The following is a 20,258-nucleotide window of genomic DNA, read 5'->3' as shown; positions in this document are numbered from 1 at the left end:
GAATTAATGTGCCAGATGGTTGCACTGTCTTACCTTAGCTGAAACATGCCTAAATCAATCCTTCTTGGGCACTCTGGCATTTAACTTATCAGCAGCAGGTGCCTTTATGTGAGGCTGTTGCTTCAAAGATGCAGAGTATTGATCGTTCTCTTCTCCTTGGAACTTCATCCTTGCTACTTAGCAATATTTGTGCAAGATTAGAGTGGTGCTGGAAAAACACAGCAAGTCAGGCAGCATCCAAGGAGCAGGAAAATCAACGTTTCGGGCAAAAGGCCTTCATCAGGAATGCATTCCAGACCATTCCATTCTTTATATCTATGTAACTCCAAAGGCCCTCCCATTCTCTCTGGCTTCATCAATGACACAGAGCACATAGGTAAATATATTTACCACTACCTGGCTGTGTATCTTTGGGCAGATTATTATGAGACTGTACAGATGTCCCTTGGAATGAGTTGCAAATGAAGAAATTCTGCTGTTGTGACCCTGCAACGTACGTTACCACCTATTCCATTTCAAAACAGCTTTCCTTCCAAGGGGCTGCAATTGTCAGCAATAACCTAATTGAGAAGTCTGATGCTCCTGAGGCAATGGTTTTCAGTCACGTTCAGAAAGCTAAACCTCTGCCTCCAAATGCACTATCACTTTCTGTGAACTGGAGCTCTGTGCTCATCTGCTCTGTCCTGTAGAACAGCATGTGGCTGAGAAGAAGGGTCCTGCTGATGCTGCTCCTCTTGTTACTCTCCACATCTGAGGAATAAAACCAAAAGGAATAGGAACAGAAATAGGCTGTTCACCCCCTCAAATCTGCTTCACCATTCAATAGGATCAGGGCTGATCTGACATTTCTTGTAATCACTTTCCTGTGTTTCTCATAACCCTTGATTCCACAACTGATCAAGAATCGTGTCTATTGCAGCCTTAAATATACACAAGGACTCTGTCCCCACAATTCTCTGTGGCAAGGAATTCTAAAGGCACTCCACCTCCTGAGAGAGATCTCAGTCGTAAATTGGGACTCCTTTATTCTGAGACCATGTCTGCTGGTCCTAGATCCTCCCATAAGGGGAAACATCCACTCAGCATTTACCCTCTCAAGCCCCTTTAGAATCCTATATGTCTCAATTAAGTCTTTTCATTCTTCTAAACTCCAGTAAGTGGAGTCCCAACTTGTCTAGTCTTTCCTCACAACACAATCCCTTCATACCAGGAATCATCCTAACAATATCTTAAAGAAGGGGACCAAAACTGCTCACAGTATTCCAGATGTAGTCCCAACAGGACTTTGTTCAGTTGCAGTAGCTTTCTGTATCTTATGTACAAGGACCTCCAAGACCCTTTGAAGTCCTTCACTCATCATCATTTCCCATGACGCGGTGAAGGTTGACAGCATTGAAGTCTAGATCAAAGTCACATATCTTCAAACTAGCAGAAGTTGTTACCGATATGTGTGAAATCATTCCCAAAGTTGTGAAAACACATTCTCACAACAGGTCCTTTGAGCAAAAGCCATTCACTTGGGCAAAGAAGCAGCTTGCTGTAATATTTTAATATTTGACAATTTTCTTGTCCTCCATTCACCCAGTCCTGTCAAATCTCCACTATCCTCTCAAATTGTTCAATGCAATGAGTTACAGAAATTCTGTGCACTCAGAGTTAAAGGCAAAATTCAGAGTTAAACCTCCTCTTAGTTAGCTTCTGACATGTCATTGCTAGATTTGCCTGTCTTCCAGGTGTTTTCCATATGTTAATAAATGTGTTCAAGTTAAACACAGGCATCAACAGGCTCCTGGAGCTTTCTGATGCCCTGAAGTTTCTGATCTTTTCATCAGCCACCAACTCAAAACTCCACCTGACCTGGCAAGTTAAAATCCAATCTTACATTTCATTTCAGATTAATAACTTCTCATCGTAACAATGTTGAAATATCATTCGGATGGTGAAAGGGACGGGTAAATGGAGCTGAGGCCATGAAAAGATCAGCCATGATCTTACTGAATGGCAGAGCAGGCTCAAAGAGCCAGATTACCAATCCTGCTCCGAGTTCTTATGTTCTTATGCCACACTGTGAAGGGCGCCAATAAGGTGGAGGCACCATACTTTATGCAAGTGATGCATAAACCTTGGTTTTAGTGCAAAGCCAGACTAAAAGAATAGTAGTTAACCCACTCACTAGGACAGTGATACAAAATTCATTTTCTTTCTGGGTATTTGGAAATTAACTAGAATAAGTGAGATCATAGCACATGCAAATTCTAACTCTAAATTCGGTTATTGCCTATAAAAGGAAGAAGGTAAATGATTCTTAGTTGGCATGCTCCTGTGTTTCTCTGACTATTTGAAAAGAAATAGAATGTAATTTGACAGCTGACACCACAAACAATTTTTAATTTATATCTCAAGAATATCTTCTCATTCCATTTTAAAATATCCTCAAAATAGTCATGATTTGGTGATGCTGACGTTGGACTGGGGTGTACAAAGTTAAAAATCACACAACACCAGGTTATAATCCAACAGGTTTAATTGGAAGCGCTAGCTTTCTGAGCGCTGCTCCTTCATCAGGTGATTTTTAACTTCTCATCATACTGTATTGTGATTAGATAACAAGCAGAACAGACACACTACAACAAATGCAAAAGCACAAAAAAAGTTTATAAAATACTCAGGAAATCAAAAACAAGTGCAATACCTAGCTCTTCCAAATTCTGCATTCAGACTAGACTGAAATTATATATTTCACATGAAGTCCATTGGATGTGACATGGAGCAGTTCTTGTGTTTTTTGGAAATTAGTTCAGAACCCAAAATTCATGTTATGTTGATACTTTTGCAACAGCGTGGACCCAAAGCCATTCACAATCTCTCCAAAGTTACAGTGTAATTTCAGTCCTGATCTTGTTGGCATAGTGGTCTTGAAGATATTCATACAATGTAGTTATTGCTTCTATTGCACCATCTTTAAAGTTGTCAGGACATTAACGGTAGATTTGTGCTTTTCTATGATTAGAGCATACATCTCCTTGAAGTACTAAAAAGTTTTGTATGATACAAATAGGACATTCTAAAGTAAAGGTATGAAATCAAACCTTGTTTATCTGACAAATTTAGACTCAATAAACAAATCAAAATTAGGCTTGGTAAAGGTTAAAATTGACAAACTTGTGCATTACTGATTTGTTTCAGGGGAAGAAACTGCCTCCTGACCTGAGGACTGATGCAGAAGAAGGAGATGTTTCCGATGAAGATAGTGCTGATGAAATTGAAGAAGAATGCAAATTAAAACAAATCAATGTAGGAATTCAAGTGACCTCTTTCAAACTAAGTTCAAAATTTAACTTTATTAAGGACAATTAAGCATAATAGCTATTTTGCACAAACATGTTTCATGTGAAAAAATTGTGTAATATCAATTATACAATCTGCAATGCAGTAATCACCCAGTCATGATGGAGGATAAAAATGAATTTATTATAATGACCAAAGACAAACATTTAGTTGTCACAGCATTTTACCTTATGCTAAAAAAAGGCCAGTTAAAAAAATACTAAAATGTCCACTATTTTAGTTGATTAAGCCATGAGTGTTTGTTTGTGAATGGAATTGGCTTTTTCATTTCATCTTGAGCCTTGTTACTTTGCATTTCAGGACTGATATGTCCAAGTGTTTGATTTGAATTAATTTAAGTGTGATGAATTGAAATAATTTCATTTTGCTTCTAAGAGCATTGCCTTAGAAAATGCAGGAAAGTGGAGTTGAGGATTATTAGATCAGCCATGATCTCATTGAATGGCAGTCCAGGTTTAATGGACCTAATGATCTACTGCTTATGCTTTGTGCTGATGTACGCCTCCCAACTAATTTTTACTGCGTACCCACCTTGTTCTGGTTGAGCAAAAACTCCTGTTAGCATTTCTGTTTTTAGATTTGTGCATTGGGTTTGAGCAATTTAGCAACATTATTGTTGATATAACACCATAATAATACATGTCCCATGCAGGGTAACAATACAAACTATCATCAAGTGGAATGTTTTATCAGAAAAAAGCTGGATTTCTTGCTGAAAGAGTCTCAGATCCAGGATAAAGAAGATCCAAACAGCTACACCATCTGTGCACTTCTAAGGGCAACACATAAAGGCCTAAATGTCAGTCTACAGCAGGTAACATTTGTCATCTTCTGTATAATTTTTGCATTTTTCCTTGCTGTGGCATTTTGCCCTTCCACTGGGGTTTAACTTCAGTGAGGAAGGAGGGACAGAGGTTTGAAATCATCAATCCATTTAACTTTACCAAGATTAGATAATTGCTTATAAATAAGTTAAAAATGTTTTGAATGCGCCTTTTGTAAAAGTTTCACGATTCTAATGAAAAGCCCCACATGTTTATTCTTTTTATGTTCAGATGATGAGCCTTTAGTAGGTCTGTGCTAAATGCAACTCAAAGCAATTACTTGCTCCCCATTCTAAGAATTCCCTTTCAATCTGGTTTGAGCTGTCGATTTTTGCAGACTATGAAACGATAGTGTTCATAAAACTCTCAAATAGATCTTTAGTACTGTCATTTCACTTGTATGCTATATGAATACTGAACATTGATATCAAAGATTTTCTCCCTTGGTAGATGTATTGCCGTTTACAATTTGAGTTACAACGCTGTTCAAATTGGTTGAAAATTTAATAACTTGATAAAGTCTAAACTTATCTTGATAAACTGTTCCAGAAACTGAGTTGCCACAAACAATCTTATATTGCCAATGATAGCTCTCAGATAGGATTAATATGATTAGATATTGTATTAATCTAATGACTGGTCATGTTGAAAAAACATAAGCTGGACAGTTCTTCCAATCATAGTTTCAAAATCTAAGGAAATGTGGATAATGTTCTGTAAGTATTTTTGGATCATGGTGCTAGTATATATTGGAACCCTTTTCTGTTCTTTCTTGTACTTTTTGTATGTGTGAGTGTGAAGGAGAGAGAGACAGCTGCAAACCTATGTTGCTGTTCGTAGCAACTGCTCAATCCCTGGATAAGCAGGATAGAACCAAGCAGTTGAATATTCTATTCAACAAAATGGTTGTTGGCATTCCAAAAGAAGAACTGCTCGGTGGTTGGCTACATAACTGGCACCCAATATGGGTATGTGAGAGGAGAAGAGATGGAAGAGAAGCTTGTACGTTAAGGTTAGAAGAAGGAATTGAGTTTATAATGTGCACATGTTGAAGAATGTAATGAAGAAAGGTATCTGCTTTGCTCGTGATTATTAACCTCCTTTCCTTCCATTTGTTTACTAGTTTCCTTTGTAGACTTTTCTTTGACTTTGTTTCCTTTTTTAATGAAAGATAGCTTTCGACAATAAGTAAAATGTGGTTTGTGGACAGAGTACTGCTATGTTAACATGTCAACTTGCTCAGGCATATGTACATGTGTTTATCTGTCAGGTCATCAGAACAAGAGATTAATTTCACTTTTAATTTAAAATTAAGTTGTGGATGGCCCTCTACTTCTGAGACAACTTTTTCAACACTGCCCTTTTGTCTCTATTCTTCAATGTACAGAATCTAAATCCTGCCATAAACCAAAAATGTTAGTACTTCCCAGGAAACCAGAACACCTAATTTGTTGCAGCTGTCTGATATTCTGGTCCCCAAATCCCCTGGTAATGCCTGAGGGACATTTAAATGTGGCCTTGAAATCAATGAGGAAGTGAAGAAGGGCTTATGCCCGAAACATCGATTCTCCTGTTCCTTGGATGCTGCCTGACCTGCTGCGCCTTTCCAGCAACACATTTTCAGCTTGAAATCAATGGAATGGCTCATTGGATGGGATTTATACATGAGAAAGCTAATTTAATTCTATGAGTTCCTATCTCCTTGCTGAAGTTTAAAGTTCTACCCATACTCCCAAGCACATTTATAAGTGCTATTAATGAAATTTTATTACGTTGGCAAATATAACAGTGGTAATAATACTAGGACAGCCACATGAACAGTTAGAGTCATAGAGAGGTATAGCATGTAAATAGACCCTTCGGTCTAAGTCGCCCATGCTGGCCAGATAACTTAACCTAATCTGGTGCAATTTGCCAGCACCCGGTCCATATTCCTCTAAACTCTTCCTGTTCATATACCCATCCAGATGCCCTTTAAATGCTGCAATTGTACCAGCTTCCACTACTTCCTCTCGCAGCTCGTTCCATACATGCACATCCCTTTGCATGAAAAAGCTGCCCCTTAGATCCCTTTTATATCTTTCCCCTCTCATCCTAAATCTATGCCCTCTAGTTCTGTACTCACCCACTCCAGGGAAAATACATTACTTATTTATCCTATCCATGCTCTTCATGATTTTATAAAGCTCTATAAGGCCACCTCTCAGCCTCCGAAAATCCATGGAAAACAGCCCCAGCCGATTCAGCCTCTCCCTACAGCACAAATCCTCAAACCCTGGCATCACCTCTTGTAAATTGTCGGAGAAATTTGCCCAATAGGTTAGAGATCACAAAACACAGCTTGAAGTGAAATTGACACAGTTTATTGCAAGCCATATCATTGGAAGAGAAACTGACAGTCTGCACAGGTAGATCAGAATTTCTCTTCCCAGAGTAGAGGATGAGATCAATTTTTATGATAATGCTGCACAATAAGGCTCATTAAGAAATGGGGAAACTACAATGTATCTGGAAATGGAGTAATCTAGTTTCAAGGATGCTAACTGGAAAACAGATATCGGATGAATGTCCTGTTCTTTCACACAATGCAAACATCCTGACAGTATCATTAGTTCCATTCCTCTTCACAGGTAGGTGTTAATGCCTCCTCTGAAGTGGTGAGATGCTTCCATTGTCCTATTCTCGGAGCATGTCCTTGCTGGTGCCTCTCTGTCTGACCTGCTCTTTGTGTGGCTTTGAAATTGCTGGGTTGTGAAACTGCCCTTGGGACTTTGAGGTATCTGTGGTGCTCTGTCATTGTTAGCAAGTTTAAAGTGTATTCTCTTGTCTGTGTGGGCTGTCTGATTTGACTTGTGAGCCTGCTTGGGAATTCTGGGTGTTTTTGGTACAGTTTGGCCAATTTTGCTTTTGTGGGCCTATCATGGATTGACAGATCTTTTCCCACAATTCCCCCTTTATTTTGCTTAGGAGAGAGACGAGAAGGGGGCAATGTAGCCAGAGCCAGGGGGATTGTCAGGTGTGGGGGTGGCTTTGTATCGAACAGGTAGCTCTCAGTGTCTGAGTCTGGTCCAGCAGAGGCTATCACAGGGGTAGGGATTGGGATCACAGGGGATTTTGTTCTCCCAGTGGATCTATGCTAGCTGAGTGGTGAGGGCGCAGAGGGTAACAGGATTGCACATATGCGTGAGCAGCACGGTCGGATGGCCATGGCTAGTGCTGTAAGGCCGGCAATGATAGAAATGAGGGTTATCAGTCCCTGCAGTAGGGCTGTGCCCCATGACCCCAGCCAGGAGGCTGCCCAGCCCCATAAGTCCCAACGGTCATTCAAGACAGAAGCTGCCTGCAGGATATGTTGGGCCAGGTCTGTGATGTTTTCACTGGGGTCAGGAATGTAAGTGCAGCAGTCAACACCAATGAGGGCGCATGTGCCCCCTTTCGCAGCGAGCAGGCAGCCCAGGGCCATCCTGCTGTGCAGAGCCACAGTACAAATGACAACAGCCTCCGCATTCAGCTGGGTGAGTGTGTCTGCTGTGTAGTTTGCCACCTCCTCTAGTGTGGCAGGGAGTATTGCTGGGTTGTGAAACTGCCCTTGTGGCTTTGAGATATCTGTGGTGATCAGTCATTGTTAGTGAGCTTAAAGTGTATTCTCTTGTCTGCGTGGGCTGTCTGATTTGGCTTGTGAGCCTGCTTAGGAATTCTGGGTGTTTTTGGTACAGTTTGGCCAATTTTGCTTTTGTGGGCCGATCATGGGTTGGCAGATCGTATCCCACATAAATCTTTTCTGAACCCTTTCAAGTTTCACAACATCCTTCTGATAAGAAGGAGACCATAATTGCACAAATATTCCAAAAGTGGCCCAACCAACATCCAGTACAGCTGCAACATGACCTCTCAACTCCTATATTCAATACTCTGATCAATAAAGGAATGTATACCAAATGCCTTCTTGATTCACCCTGACCAAACCTGTGCTGTACCGGGTAGGAAGATCGCTGAGAGTCTCGCACTCCTCAGAGATACGATTGCCTCCGTGCAGGACAGGGGGTGGACACCTGCCTCATCAGCCTGGACCAGGAGAAAGCCTTTGACAGGATATCGCATACATATATGAGGGATGTCCTCTCCAAAATGGGCTTTGGGGAGGGAATCGGTAATTGGATCAGACTGCTCTACATCAACATTGTCAGTGCAGTCTCAATCAATGGGTGGGAATCAGATAGCTTCCCAGTCAGATCTGGAGTCAGGCAGGGCTGCCCTCTCTCCTGCCTTGTTTGTGTGCTGCATAGAGCCATTTGCCGACTCTATCAGGAAGGATGCGAGCCTGAGAGGGGTGACTATTCCTGGCAGCGGGGGCCTGCAGGTTAAGGCCTCCCTGTACATGGATGACATCGCCGTTTTCTGCTCGGATCCGCTGTCCGTGCACAGACTCATGTGCATCTGTGACCAGTTTGAACGGGCCTCGGGGGCCAAGGTAAATTGAGGCAAGAGCGAAGCCATGCTCTTCGGGAACTGGGCAGACCAATCCTCTATCCCCTTCACCGTCAGGACTGACCACCTGAAGGTGCTGGGTATTTGGTTCGGGGGGGAGCTGGGGCGTGCGCCAAGACCTGGGAGGAGCGGATCACGAAGGTGAGACAGAAACTAGGCAGATGGGAGCAACGGTCGCTCTCCATCGCGGGAAAAAACCTGGTGATCAGGTGTGAGGTACTCTCAGTATTGTTATATGTGGCACAGGTCTGGCCTATCCCCAGAACCTGTGCTGCCGCAGTCACCCGGGCCATCTTCCACTTCATGTGGAGATCAAAGATGGACCGGGTCCAAAGAGACATAATGTACAAAGACCGGAGCAATGGGGGAGAAAATACACCCAATGCCACCCTCACCCTGATGGCCACCTTTGTGTGTGGCTGCATCAAGCTGTGCGTGGATCCCCGGTACGCAAACACCAAGTGTCACTACGTACTGAGGTTCTACCTGTCCCCGGTGTTGCGAAGGATGGGCCTGGCCTCGCTGCCACGGAACGCTCCGAGTAGTTGGACTGTTCCGTACCACCTGTCCTTCGTGGAAAAATTTATGAAGAAGAACACCTTTGACCACAAGTCCGTCAGGAAGTGGTCAGCACGTAGTGTCCTTGAGACCCTTCGGGAAAAGGAGAGGGCGGATCCTGTCGAGCAGTTCCCTGAGCAGATTGTCAAAGCCATTTGGCAGAATGCCTCATCGCCAGAACTTTCCAACAAGCACCAAGACATGGCTTGGCTGGTGGTGAGAAGGGCTCTGCCTGTGAGATCCTTTATGCACGCCCGGACTCTCTACCGCACCGCACGCTGCCCTCGAAACAGCTGCGAGGGGGACGAGACTGTCACACACCTCCTTCTGGAATGTGCCTATGCAGAGGAAGTCTGGAGAGGAATGCAGTGGTGTTTGTCGAGGTTCGTCCTGAGCAGCGCCGTGACATGGGAGTCCGTGCTTTACGGTCTGTTCCCCGGGACGTACACCGAGAGGAACATCAACTGCGCCTGGAGGATCATCAACTCGGTGAAGGACACTCTCTGGGTGGTCCGAAACCTGTTGATCTTCCAGCTGAAGGAGTTGACCCCGACTGAGTGTTGCAGACTGGCACATTCCAAGGTCCAGGACTACGTGTTGAGGGACGCGCTGAAGCTTGGGGCAGTTGCCGCCAAGGCGCGGTGGAGAAAGACCACTGTGTAACATCTGCCTACCTAAGAAATACAGGGGGCCCACGCAGTCATTTGGGCTCTGCTGCGCCTCAGCTCAAAATGTAATCGCACCAACCTGCAAATAGGAATGATTACTCTGTTTCGATACGCAAAGAAATGGAATGTTTACATATGTATGGCATGTCCAGTTGTATAGATCAAAGTATTTATGAATAAAGTATATTTTTGAAATAAAAAAAAATGCCTTCTTCACTATTCCTATCTACCTGTGACTCTACTTTCAAGGAACAATGAACCTGCACTCCAAGGTCTCTTTGTTCAGCAACTAGGACCTTAAAATTAAGTGTGTAAGTCCTGCTAAGATATGCTTTCTTAAGATTTCTTCCACTTTAAGTTCTCGCTATGTTTCTGAACTGGGTTTCACCTATCAAATTTTGTTGCACTGAGCATCAAAGTGTGATTCTTCTGAGCAAAAGTGTACATAGACCGGAGGAACAGGCACATAATGGCAAATTAGATGTAGTAATTTTCATTATTTGCCAAACCAATTAGAATATCTAAATACATGCAATATGGATATAGAACATAGAGCAATACAGCGCAGAATAGGCCCTACAGCCCTCGATGTTGTGCTGACCTGTGAACTACACTATCCCATCATCACCCATGTGCTTATCCAAGGATTGTTTAAATCTCCCTAATGTGGCTGAGTTAGCTACATTGGCAGGCAGGGCATTCCACACCCTTACCACTCTGAGTAAAGAACCTGCCTCTGACATCTGTCTTAAATCTATCACCCCTCAATTTGTAGCTATGCCCCTTCATACAAGCTGACGTCATCATTCCTAGGAAAAAGACTTTCACTGTCTACCCTATCTAATCCTCTGATCATCTTGTATGTCACTATCAAATCCCCTCTTAGCCTTCTTCTTTCCAATGAGAACAGACCCAAGTCTTTCAGCCTTTTCTCATAAGACCTTCCCTCCAGACCAGGCAACATCCTGATAAACCTCCTCTGCACCTTTTCCAATGCTTCCACATCCTTCCCGAAATATGGGGACCAGAACTGTACACAATATTCTAAGTGTGGCTGCACTAGCATTTTATATAGTTGTAGCATGACATTATAGCTCCAGAACTCAATCCCTCTACCAATGAAACCTAACACACCGTATGCCTTCTTAACAGCACTATCAACCTGGGTGGCAACTTTCAGGAATCTATGTACATGGACTCCAAGATCCCCCTGCGCATGTACACTACCAAGAAACTTTCCATTGACCCAGTATTCTGCCTTCCTGTTATTCTTCCCAAAGTGAATTACCTCACATTTATCTGCATTGAACTCCATTTGCCACCTCTCAGCCCAATTCTGCAGTTTAACCAAGTCCCCCAGCAACCTGTAACATTCTTCTACACTGTCCACTACTCCACCAACTTTAGTGTCACCTGCAAACTTACTAATCCATCCACCTATGCTTGCGTCTAAGTCATTTATAAAAATGACAAGCAGCAGTGGTCCCAAAACAGATCCTTGTGGCACACCATTAGTAACTGGACTCCAGACTGAATATTTTCCATCAACCATCGCTGTCTTCTTACAGAAAGCCAGTTTCTAATCTGAACTGCTAAGTCACCCTCAATCCCATGCCTCTGCATTTTATCCAACAGCATACCATGTGAAACCTTATTAAAGGCCTTACTGAAGTCCATGTATACTACGCCAACTGCCCTACCCTCATCCACATGTTTGGTCACCTTCTCAAAAACGTCACTGAGGTTTATGAGACATGATTCGCCCTTGACGAAACCATGTTGACCATCTGAAATCAAATTGTTGCTTGCTAGATGATTATAAATCCTATCTCTTGTAATCCTTTCCAAAGCTTTTCCTACAACAGACGTAAGGCTCACTGGTCTATAATTATCTGGGTCATCTCTACTGCCCTTCTTGAACAAGGGCAAACATTTGCAATTCTCCAGTTCTCTGGTACTAAACCTGTAGACAACGACGACTCAAAGATCAAAGCCAAAGGTTCCAACACCACCTCCCTAGCTTCCCAGAGAATCCTGGGATAAATCCCATCTGGCCCGGGGGACTTGTGTACTTTTGCTCCTTCTGGAGTTGATAACACCTCTTCCTTACTAACCTTGATCCTTTCTCGTCTAATATCTCGTATCTCATTCTTCTCCTCTACAATATTCTCATTTTCCTGAGTGAACATCGATGAGAAATATTTGTTCAGTGCACCTCCGATCTCCACAGGGTCCATACACAACTTCCCACTTCTGTCTTTGGCCCTATTCCTACCCTAGTCATCCTTTTATTCCTCGCATACCTATAGAAAGTTTTGGGTTCTCCTTTATTCTACCTGCTAAAGACTGCTTATGTCCTCTCTTTGCTCTTCTTAACTCTCTCTTTAAATCCTTCCCAGCTAATCTGTAACTCTCTATCACCTCATCTGAATTATCTCATCTCATCGTCACATAAGCCTCCTTCTGCTTAACAAGAGGAGCTATTTCTGTAGTAAACCACGATTCCCTTACATTATCACTTCCTGCCTGCCTGACAGGGACATAGCTATCAAGGACATGCAATATCTGCTCCTTAAACCAGCTCCACATTTTGATTGTTCCCATCCCCTGTATTTTGCTACCCCATTCTATGTATCCTAAGTCTTGCCTAATCGCATTATAATTGCCCTTGCCCCATCAATAACTCTTGCCCTGTGGCATGTACCTGTCCCTTTCTATCGCTCAACTAAATGTAACCGAATTATGGTCACTCTCTTCAAAGTGTTCACCTACCACTAAATCAAACACCTGGCCTGGTTCATTACCAAGTACCAGATCCAGTGTGGCCTCCCCTCTTGTTAGCCCTTCGACATACTGTGTCAGGAAATCCTCCTGCACACATTGGACAAAAACTGATCTATCCGACATACTAGAGTTATAGTATTTCCAGTCAGTGTTGGGGAAGTTAAAGTCCCCCATAATGACCACCCTGTTCCTTTCATTCCTACCCAGAATCGTTTTGCCGATCCTCTCCTCCATGTCCCTGGAACTCTGTGGAGGCCTGTAACAAACTCCCAGCAGTGTGACCTCACCTCTCGTTTTCTAACCTCAGCCCACACTACCTCAGTAGATGAGTCCTCGTCAAAAGTTCTTTCAGCCATCGTTATACTGTCCTTGACTAACAAGGCCACACCTCCCCCTCTTTTACCACCTTCCTTGTTCTTAATCAAAGATCTAAACCCTGGAACCTGCAACATCCATTCCTGACCTTGCTCTATCCATGTCTTCGAAATGGCCATAACATCGAAGTCCCAAGTATCTATCCATGCTACACGCTCACCTACCTTATTTCAGATTTTTCTGGCGTTGAAGTAGACACCTTCAAACCAGCTTGCTATCTGCCAGTACATTCCTGCTACCCTGAAATCCTGTCCATGCCCTTCCTACTCTCATCCTCCTGTGCAGTGGAACTACACCTCCGGTTCCCATCCCCCTGCTGAGCTAGTTTAAACCCACCAGAATAGCACCAGCAAATTTCCCACCCAGGATATTAGTACCCCTCTGGTTCAAGTGAAGACCGTCCTGTTTGCAGAGGTCCCACCTTCCCCAGAATGAGCCCCAATTATCCATGGATCTGAAACCCTCCCTCCTGCACCATCCCTGCTGCCATGTGTTCAGCTGATATCTCTCCCTATTCCTTGCCTCGCTATCATGTATCACGGATAACAAACTAGAGATAACAACTCTGTTTGTTCTAGCTCTCAGCTTCCACCGTAGCTCCCTGAAATCCTGCCTTACATCCCTATCCCTCTTTCTACCTATGTTGTTGGTCCCTACATGGACCACGACTTGGGGCTGGTTACCCTCTCCCTTCAGGACCCCAAAGACACGATCCGAGACATCACGGACCCTGGCAGCTGGGAGGCAACACAGGAACCGTGAGTCTCGTTCGTACCCAACAAACCTTTTATCTGACCCTCTGACTATTGAGTCCCCAATGATTAACACTCTCCTCCTTTCCCTCCTTACCTTCTGTGCAACAGGGATAGACTCTGTGCTAGAGACCTACACCCTACTGCATACCCCTGATAAGTTCCCCCCCAACCCCTCCAACAGTATCCAAAATGGTACTTGTCTTTCAGGAGAACGACCACAGTGGATCCCTGTACTGACTGTTTATCCCCCTTTCGAACAGTTACCCAGCTTTCTTCGTGCCTAGGAGTAACTGCTTCTCTGTAACTCTTATCTATCACAGCCTCTGCCTCCCGAATAATCCGAAGTTCACCCAGCTCCCACTCCAGTTCCCTAACACAGTCTTGGAGGAGCAAGAGTTGAGTGCACTTCCTGCAGATATACTTGGATGGGACACTAATGGCGTCCCACACCTCTGATAAGATAAATACCAGTCGAGATAAAATAAAAATAAAGATTCTGTTCCAGTATGCAACCACTTCATTTCAAAAGATAAGCTTGAGGATAAGCCATCAGTTCTCAGTGACCTTAATTTTGAGCATCTGTGGCATTGATGTTTACTGTTCATCAATAATGTTAGATACACCTGGGTCTGTTTGTAAATACCTATTCCTGACTATACAATTGTAGCTAAAAAAAAGTGTGTCTCTGCAAATGTATAATTTTGCAATGTGTCGGAGGAATGGTGCGAATATTTTTGGAAGCTTGTGACTTTTTCCACAGCAGCTAGCACACTTCTAGCATTTGGCAGCATACTTTCCATGGTACTAGATAGTTCAGGCTGTTCTTGAAAGCTGAAAGAGCTAAACAAATTACATTTTTATCTCATTAGTTTAACCATTCCAATTTAGTGGATTGAAAAGTAATCAGTGGGAATCCTAAAAGAGCCGTAAACAGCCTGGTTAAATGAGCTGCACTTTATGTTCCTGATGCACTAGAAGCAGGGATGTTTTCTATCATGCAGCAAGCCCCAAAGCAAGTGCAGCATCTCTAGCAATGCCCTTTTAACTTAGCCATTGCATCATCATGTTATTTCTGAGTTTCCTGATCAAGTTAGTTTGTATGGGCATGATGAAGACTTAAAGGGGTCAATTTCAACCCCAATGTTTAAAGATATTCTGAAAGCAAACTTTTGATGGACTTTGGAATTGCGGACAGAATGGAAGTGTTCAGTAGAATGAAGTCCTGATTTTGCCATGTTTTACGAACACCTTCTTAGTTATGATGTAGGATGTTATAAGGAAGACATATTGTTCTCTGATGGGAGGAAGAAGTGGCATAGTGAAACATGCAATAATGAGGGCTTTCATGCAACAATGAGCACTAGTAATGGTGTTTTGGAAGCATAATGTTTTACTACTGCCTTTTCCTTCTGTTCAGAATCTGATGAAGATCCCTGCATGGTTAGTTGTTCCTTCTTCAGATCCAAAACTCATTGCTGTGAAATGTTATGTGCATTGCAGCACTGCAGGCTCTACTGGGGATCTTGTTGGTACATATAGAAGTGTTCAGCATCTGAAATGTGTTTTCAGTAATATCAGTGGTTAGTTGCATAACACAGATAGGGTCATTTCGATTCATTATATTGCTTTTGGACCTTATTGTTTGGGTTCCTCGCAGGTTTCATCAGCTATATTTTAAATGGGCATCCCTTGTCTCCAAACAGTAAGCCTGTATGTTTGTTTTAAGATGTGAAAGGATCAGAGAGGAATCTTGAAGATACCTGCAGAAACTTTTATTTTGTATGGCTTATTCTTGAAGTGCCCAGTCGTGGATGTATATCCTTGGGTGATACATGGAGATATCTTATTTACTACATGCTTTTAAATGCACAGGGAAGAACAGAAGCAGCAGAAAGCAATGGACTTTATGGTCGAGGACTGCAGCTATGCTCTGGGGACCAACTGTGATCATTTGGCTGCCTCCGTGCATAGTGTGCCACTGTCATGGAGCACTGAGTCCAGAACCCTCAAAACCTGCTGGCTATATACACCAACCAGCATTCCTCACTGCAATCATTGGGAACGTAGCAGGCAGCCCAGGTGCCTGTTATTCACAAAGAGACAGAGTGGTGTGCCAAGAGGAAATAATTTGAGGAGGAAGCGCACACAGGTCCCTCAGGTGTCTCCTCTCAGGACAGTCCAGAGGTGCCTTGGCCCTCCACCTCCACCCTGTCTAGACCCTATCCAACTCTTGGGAATTCAAGTTGAGGAGGATCCATTTGCCTCTGACAAGAATACCTTCGGAATGTTTCGATCATCAACATGTAAATGCCCCTAACCAAACATCCTGCTCCTATGCTAAACAAAGTCCTGCCACCCTAGCTTCAGAACCTGGGACAACACTAAAGAGGTAGTGAAATGGAAAGAAAGAAAAAAGTCTGTTGATGGCACTTCGGAGGCATGAGTGACAGCACACTGTATGTAAAATATCATGCTTACATAAAATTGTTTTGCAATTCTTCAGTTTGTTTATGTCTCAGTGTAGCCTCTAATAAAACTGCCAGCACACAGGGAACCAATGCCTTAGGACTGCCACAGATTTTTTGACTTTCAGAAGGATCAGGGCTACATCCATCAGAGCATTCACATCAGTGTTTTCAGCATTACTTTACTGTAGCTTGGTTCTGAGGCATCTGTCTCATTGAAATGTCAGTGAGCTTTTTCTGATAGTTTTAGAACAGATCATACGGATTTTACCAAATAGTTTTCATTAAAGGGGTTTGTAGACCACAGGTGTATAGCAGAGTGTTCCACAGGAGGTCTGCAAAGTAAATATATTGATCAAGGAGACCAGGAAAATTATTACAAGTGGTGGTTTATTACATTGACATCAACATTTCTTGGATGAAATTACATGAATATTTACCCACCATCACCAGTGTGGGATGATAAGGGAGCAGTCTCACTACAAGATGAATCAGATTTAGAATATATGCTTTCTCATTACGCAAGAATGTCACATGAGGCTTCTAACCTTCTTTATTTTTGGAATTCATTACTGCTGAGCTGAGTTGGTTTTATTTTTCCAATATCAAATCTTCATTAAAAAGATCAACTGGAAAGTATAATTCAGTCTCTCAATCAACTTTTGTCTTTGTACCAAACCCAAGTATCCAAGTCAGTTTAGAATGCTACTTTATCAATTTTGTATTTTACATTTGGTGGAGTCACTTTGTAATAGCGAAATGTTAACTCATGTATGTTTTTTTGTGGACGAAGGATTAATGGAAGAAATTAATCCAGAGAAATGAGATTTCAACATTCTAGTGTAATTTTATCTAGCAAAGAAAACAATTTGTGTAACATTTGCTGAATTATTTTTTAAAGCTCATTTCATTACTTTAATCTATTGAGTTTAGTTTCTTACAATACAAACTACTTCTTACATACTTGGAAAATTGAAAACTGTCAGGCATGTGGAGAGATTCTCAAATCTCCACATTGTGCTCCAGCAGTCCCTGACAGCAAAACTGTTAAATTAAAAGTTGTTTTGCATTGTCTACTATGGTTGCTTGAACTAATGCTTTTATTTTGAAAGGTATTTAAATCTGTTGGCAGTCTGAATTAATTTAAAATTAAACTGTTGAGGTATAAAGAGCGCTTTAATATCCTACTGAATTATCACAATGGAAGTTCAAGTAGCTCTTTCATTCTCTGGCATACAATTTTTGACAATGGCTTTTCATAATGTTATATTCCCTGTTTAGAAAGTTGGGTGAGAGTGATGGCATTCCTGAGCTTCCTGCTCATGAATAGTGATGTATATGAGCATGCCCCAATGATTTGTCTGTGTGATACAAATTGGAATATGTAAAATTATGTGATTACAGACCCATAAGTACTAAAAGATAGGCAGTAGCTGTAACACATCACTGTAAATCTTATTAAAGGGTTCTAAAACTGTTAAACATGACTAAGAAAGATAATTTCGTTTTACTGTAATAATTGAATCATAATCAGTCGTAAGGTTGTGTTGTGGACAATTTTTTTTATTATAGCTTAATAATTTTCCAGAATACCTTACCGAAAATATCTAAATCTGAATTTTTTAAATTTCCTGTCTTACCCATCCAGAAATTAGAGGTTGAAGAAAATGTTAAAGAAAGTGAAAAAAAAGCACATAATCGTTCATTTATCAGTAGCTTTTCCAAGCATAAGGTAGGATTTTCTCCTTTTAATTTATTATACTGTATGTTAGAGCTCTTATTTGAAACGCTAAGTAAACAACATAAATATACAATTGGTTTTACACAGCAGATAATACTTTAATTATTTAAACTTAGCAAATATATGTAATTTTGAAGCAACACAGCCACTTAACATGTGTTAATGGATTAAATTTGAATTTTCACTTGTTATCAAAGAGAAGTGGAAAATCCAAAGCAAAATTGTACAACATAAGTGATGAAGATCAGCAGGATTCTACAGGGAAAGAAACTGGACAGGCTCACAGGTAAAAGGCATTAAGATTCTCTAGTTCATTAAAAGTATTTCATTGTAAGTATCAATTTGTAAATGATACTTACAATGAAATACAAATGTAGACCTGACACCCTTTGGAAAAAAAAATTGTTGGGAGCAAAATTGGATCTATTAGGCTTAGTTTGGACTGTGCCACTTTGTCATGGGTGACAGCAGTTGAGGCGTACTAGAAACTAAGGTGGCACTGGTGGCCAGGACCTGGGTCAGTGGGTACATCATAGTCCAATGACTGTGTTCAGGGTTCTAGCTGTGCTTGGTTCAGGCTGGGAATAGGATCCTGGAAAAAGACAACTTAGGAGCCAGTGAATTCTATTATTGGCCCTGTGTTTGACTGCATATGTACTGTCATCTCAAGACAGGATACCAGGAAAACAAAATGCATATTCAGTAATAGTATTGCAGAACTCTGTTCTATTTCAGCTGTAACCCTAAGCTTTCTGCAAGTCACCATTTCTAATTTCCATTCTACCCCATTCTAATCTGTCTTTAGCCTGAACAGCACCTCATCTTTCGAAAAGACATTTTTTCCACATTAGCATTAACTTAACTTCAGATCTTAATAGTAGCTTCCATTAAGAAACAAATGCTGGTAATGTTGCTGTATATGACAATAAGGGCAAGAAACATACTGATATTTGGGTGAGTGACTTCCACACGACTAACATGCTTAACGTTGATCTGTTCTTTGTTTCTTCCTCTAGTTTCCTTTCTTGGACCACTGGAGTCTATACTCCATTCTGGTTTTTCATACTTTCCTTGTTGCCTAAATCCCTCAGACATGCACAGATATCTTTTGTTTATTTGATTCCTGTCATGATGCCTCCTTTTGTCTTTTTCAGATATCACTTCTTCCATTTTACTTCCAATTTTCAGCTCAAGCAGCATATTCACATGCCATTCTATTTTTTTACTATGTTTCACACCCCATCTCATTTTCTCTTCCCTTTTGTTTGTTCTCTTTTGTGTGAGGTACAGCTATAATATTTTGCAGCCCCGAGAGAGAGGCTTGGATCTGAAGTATTGATGAATTGTCGCAGACATTGCCTTATCTGAGTGTTTCCAACTTATTCTGCTTTAGTTTAAAAATCAAAAGGAATCTGTGCCTATCCATTTTTTATAGTAAGGAAATTTTGAAAGAAATTTTGCATACATTTTTTTTAACTTCACTTTCGAATGGTATCTATGGAAAAGCCTCTTAGAAGAACAAAATTTAATTCAGTTATAAATAGAATTAATCCGATTGTTCGTTACTCTTTCCTTCAGACTAATAATGAATACGTTGATGCAGTTAAACAATCTTTCGAACCATTGGTAAATTCTCATTGTGTTTTTCCATAGGTTTGGTCATCGCAGAAAAACAGTGAAACTCTACCGTGGTCTTTCTGATCTGGTTAAATACACCAATTCTGTGACTTCTCAGGATCTTTTAGGGAAAGGTAAGGAGTATCTGTAAGCATGCTAAAACTAAATATGCTTTCATTAATTGGAAAATGTGTATGAAAGAGCTGTATAATCCAGTTAAGAAAATAATATTTTGCTTGAATATTTCAAAATCTGAATCTGGGGGGAAAAAACTAGCACTGATTAAAGTGATTCATCAGTTACACCATTGCTAAAGCATTTATTAATTTAAGTAATGATCTATAATTAGCTACTGCTGCAGCTTGTCACATGAATTCAAGCTGGTGATGATCTCAAGATTGACTGGAATATTTTTGCAGTGATGAAAGTAGGTCAGAATCATTTTTAAATTTAATTCATGGAATGTGCGCATTCGCTGATGAGGCCATTTATTGACCATGTGTAATGGCCCTTGAGAAGGTGATGATGAGTGTCTTTCTTGAACTGCTGTGCTGTGGTGTAAGTACACACACAATGCCGTCAGTATGGATTTCAGGATCTTGTTATGAAGCAAGGACAGTATAGTTTCAATTCAG

The 20,258-nt window shown here is 41.5% G+C and overlaps 1 protein-coding gene across 1 annotated transcript in view; it reads left to right on the top strand.

The window, feature by feature from the left end:
• The window catches only part of plch1 (phospholipase C, eta 1), a 153,938-nt gene that overhangs the window by 100,236 nt on the left and 33,444 nt on the right, over nucleotides 1–20,258 (top strand). Inside the window, exons 13-17 of the mRNA XM_087993594.1 lie at nucleotides 3,187–3,294; nucleotides 4,001–4,162; nucleotides 17,914–17,997; nucleotides 18,204–18,292; nucleotides 19,660–19,757. Coding sequence (XP_087849720.1) covers nucleotides 3,187–3,294; nucleotides 4,001–4,162; nucleotides 17,914–17,997; nucleotides 18,204–18,292; nucleotides 19,660–19,757 — 541 coding nt within the window. The remainder of the gene's footprint in view (nucleotides 1–3,186; nucleotides 3,295–4,000; nucleotides 4,163–17,913; nucleotides 17,998–18,203; nucleotides 18,293–19,659; nucleotides 19,758–20,258) is intronic.

Source organism: Chiloscyllium plagiosum, unplaced genomic scaffold (assembly GCF_037043375.1).
Source record: "Chiloscyllium plagiosum isolate Xiang-an unplaced genomic scaffold, Cpla_swu_hap1 HiC_scaffold_13, whole genome shotgun sequence".
Lineage (NCBI taxonomy): Eukaryota > Metazoa > Chordata > Chondrichthyes > Orectolobiformes > Hemiscylliidae > Chiloscyllium > Chiloscyllium plagiosum.
Note: the sequence above shows the minus strand (reverse complement) of the source record. Positions and strands in the feature narration are given on the sequence as shown.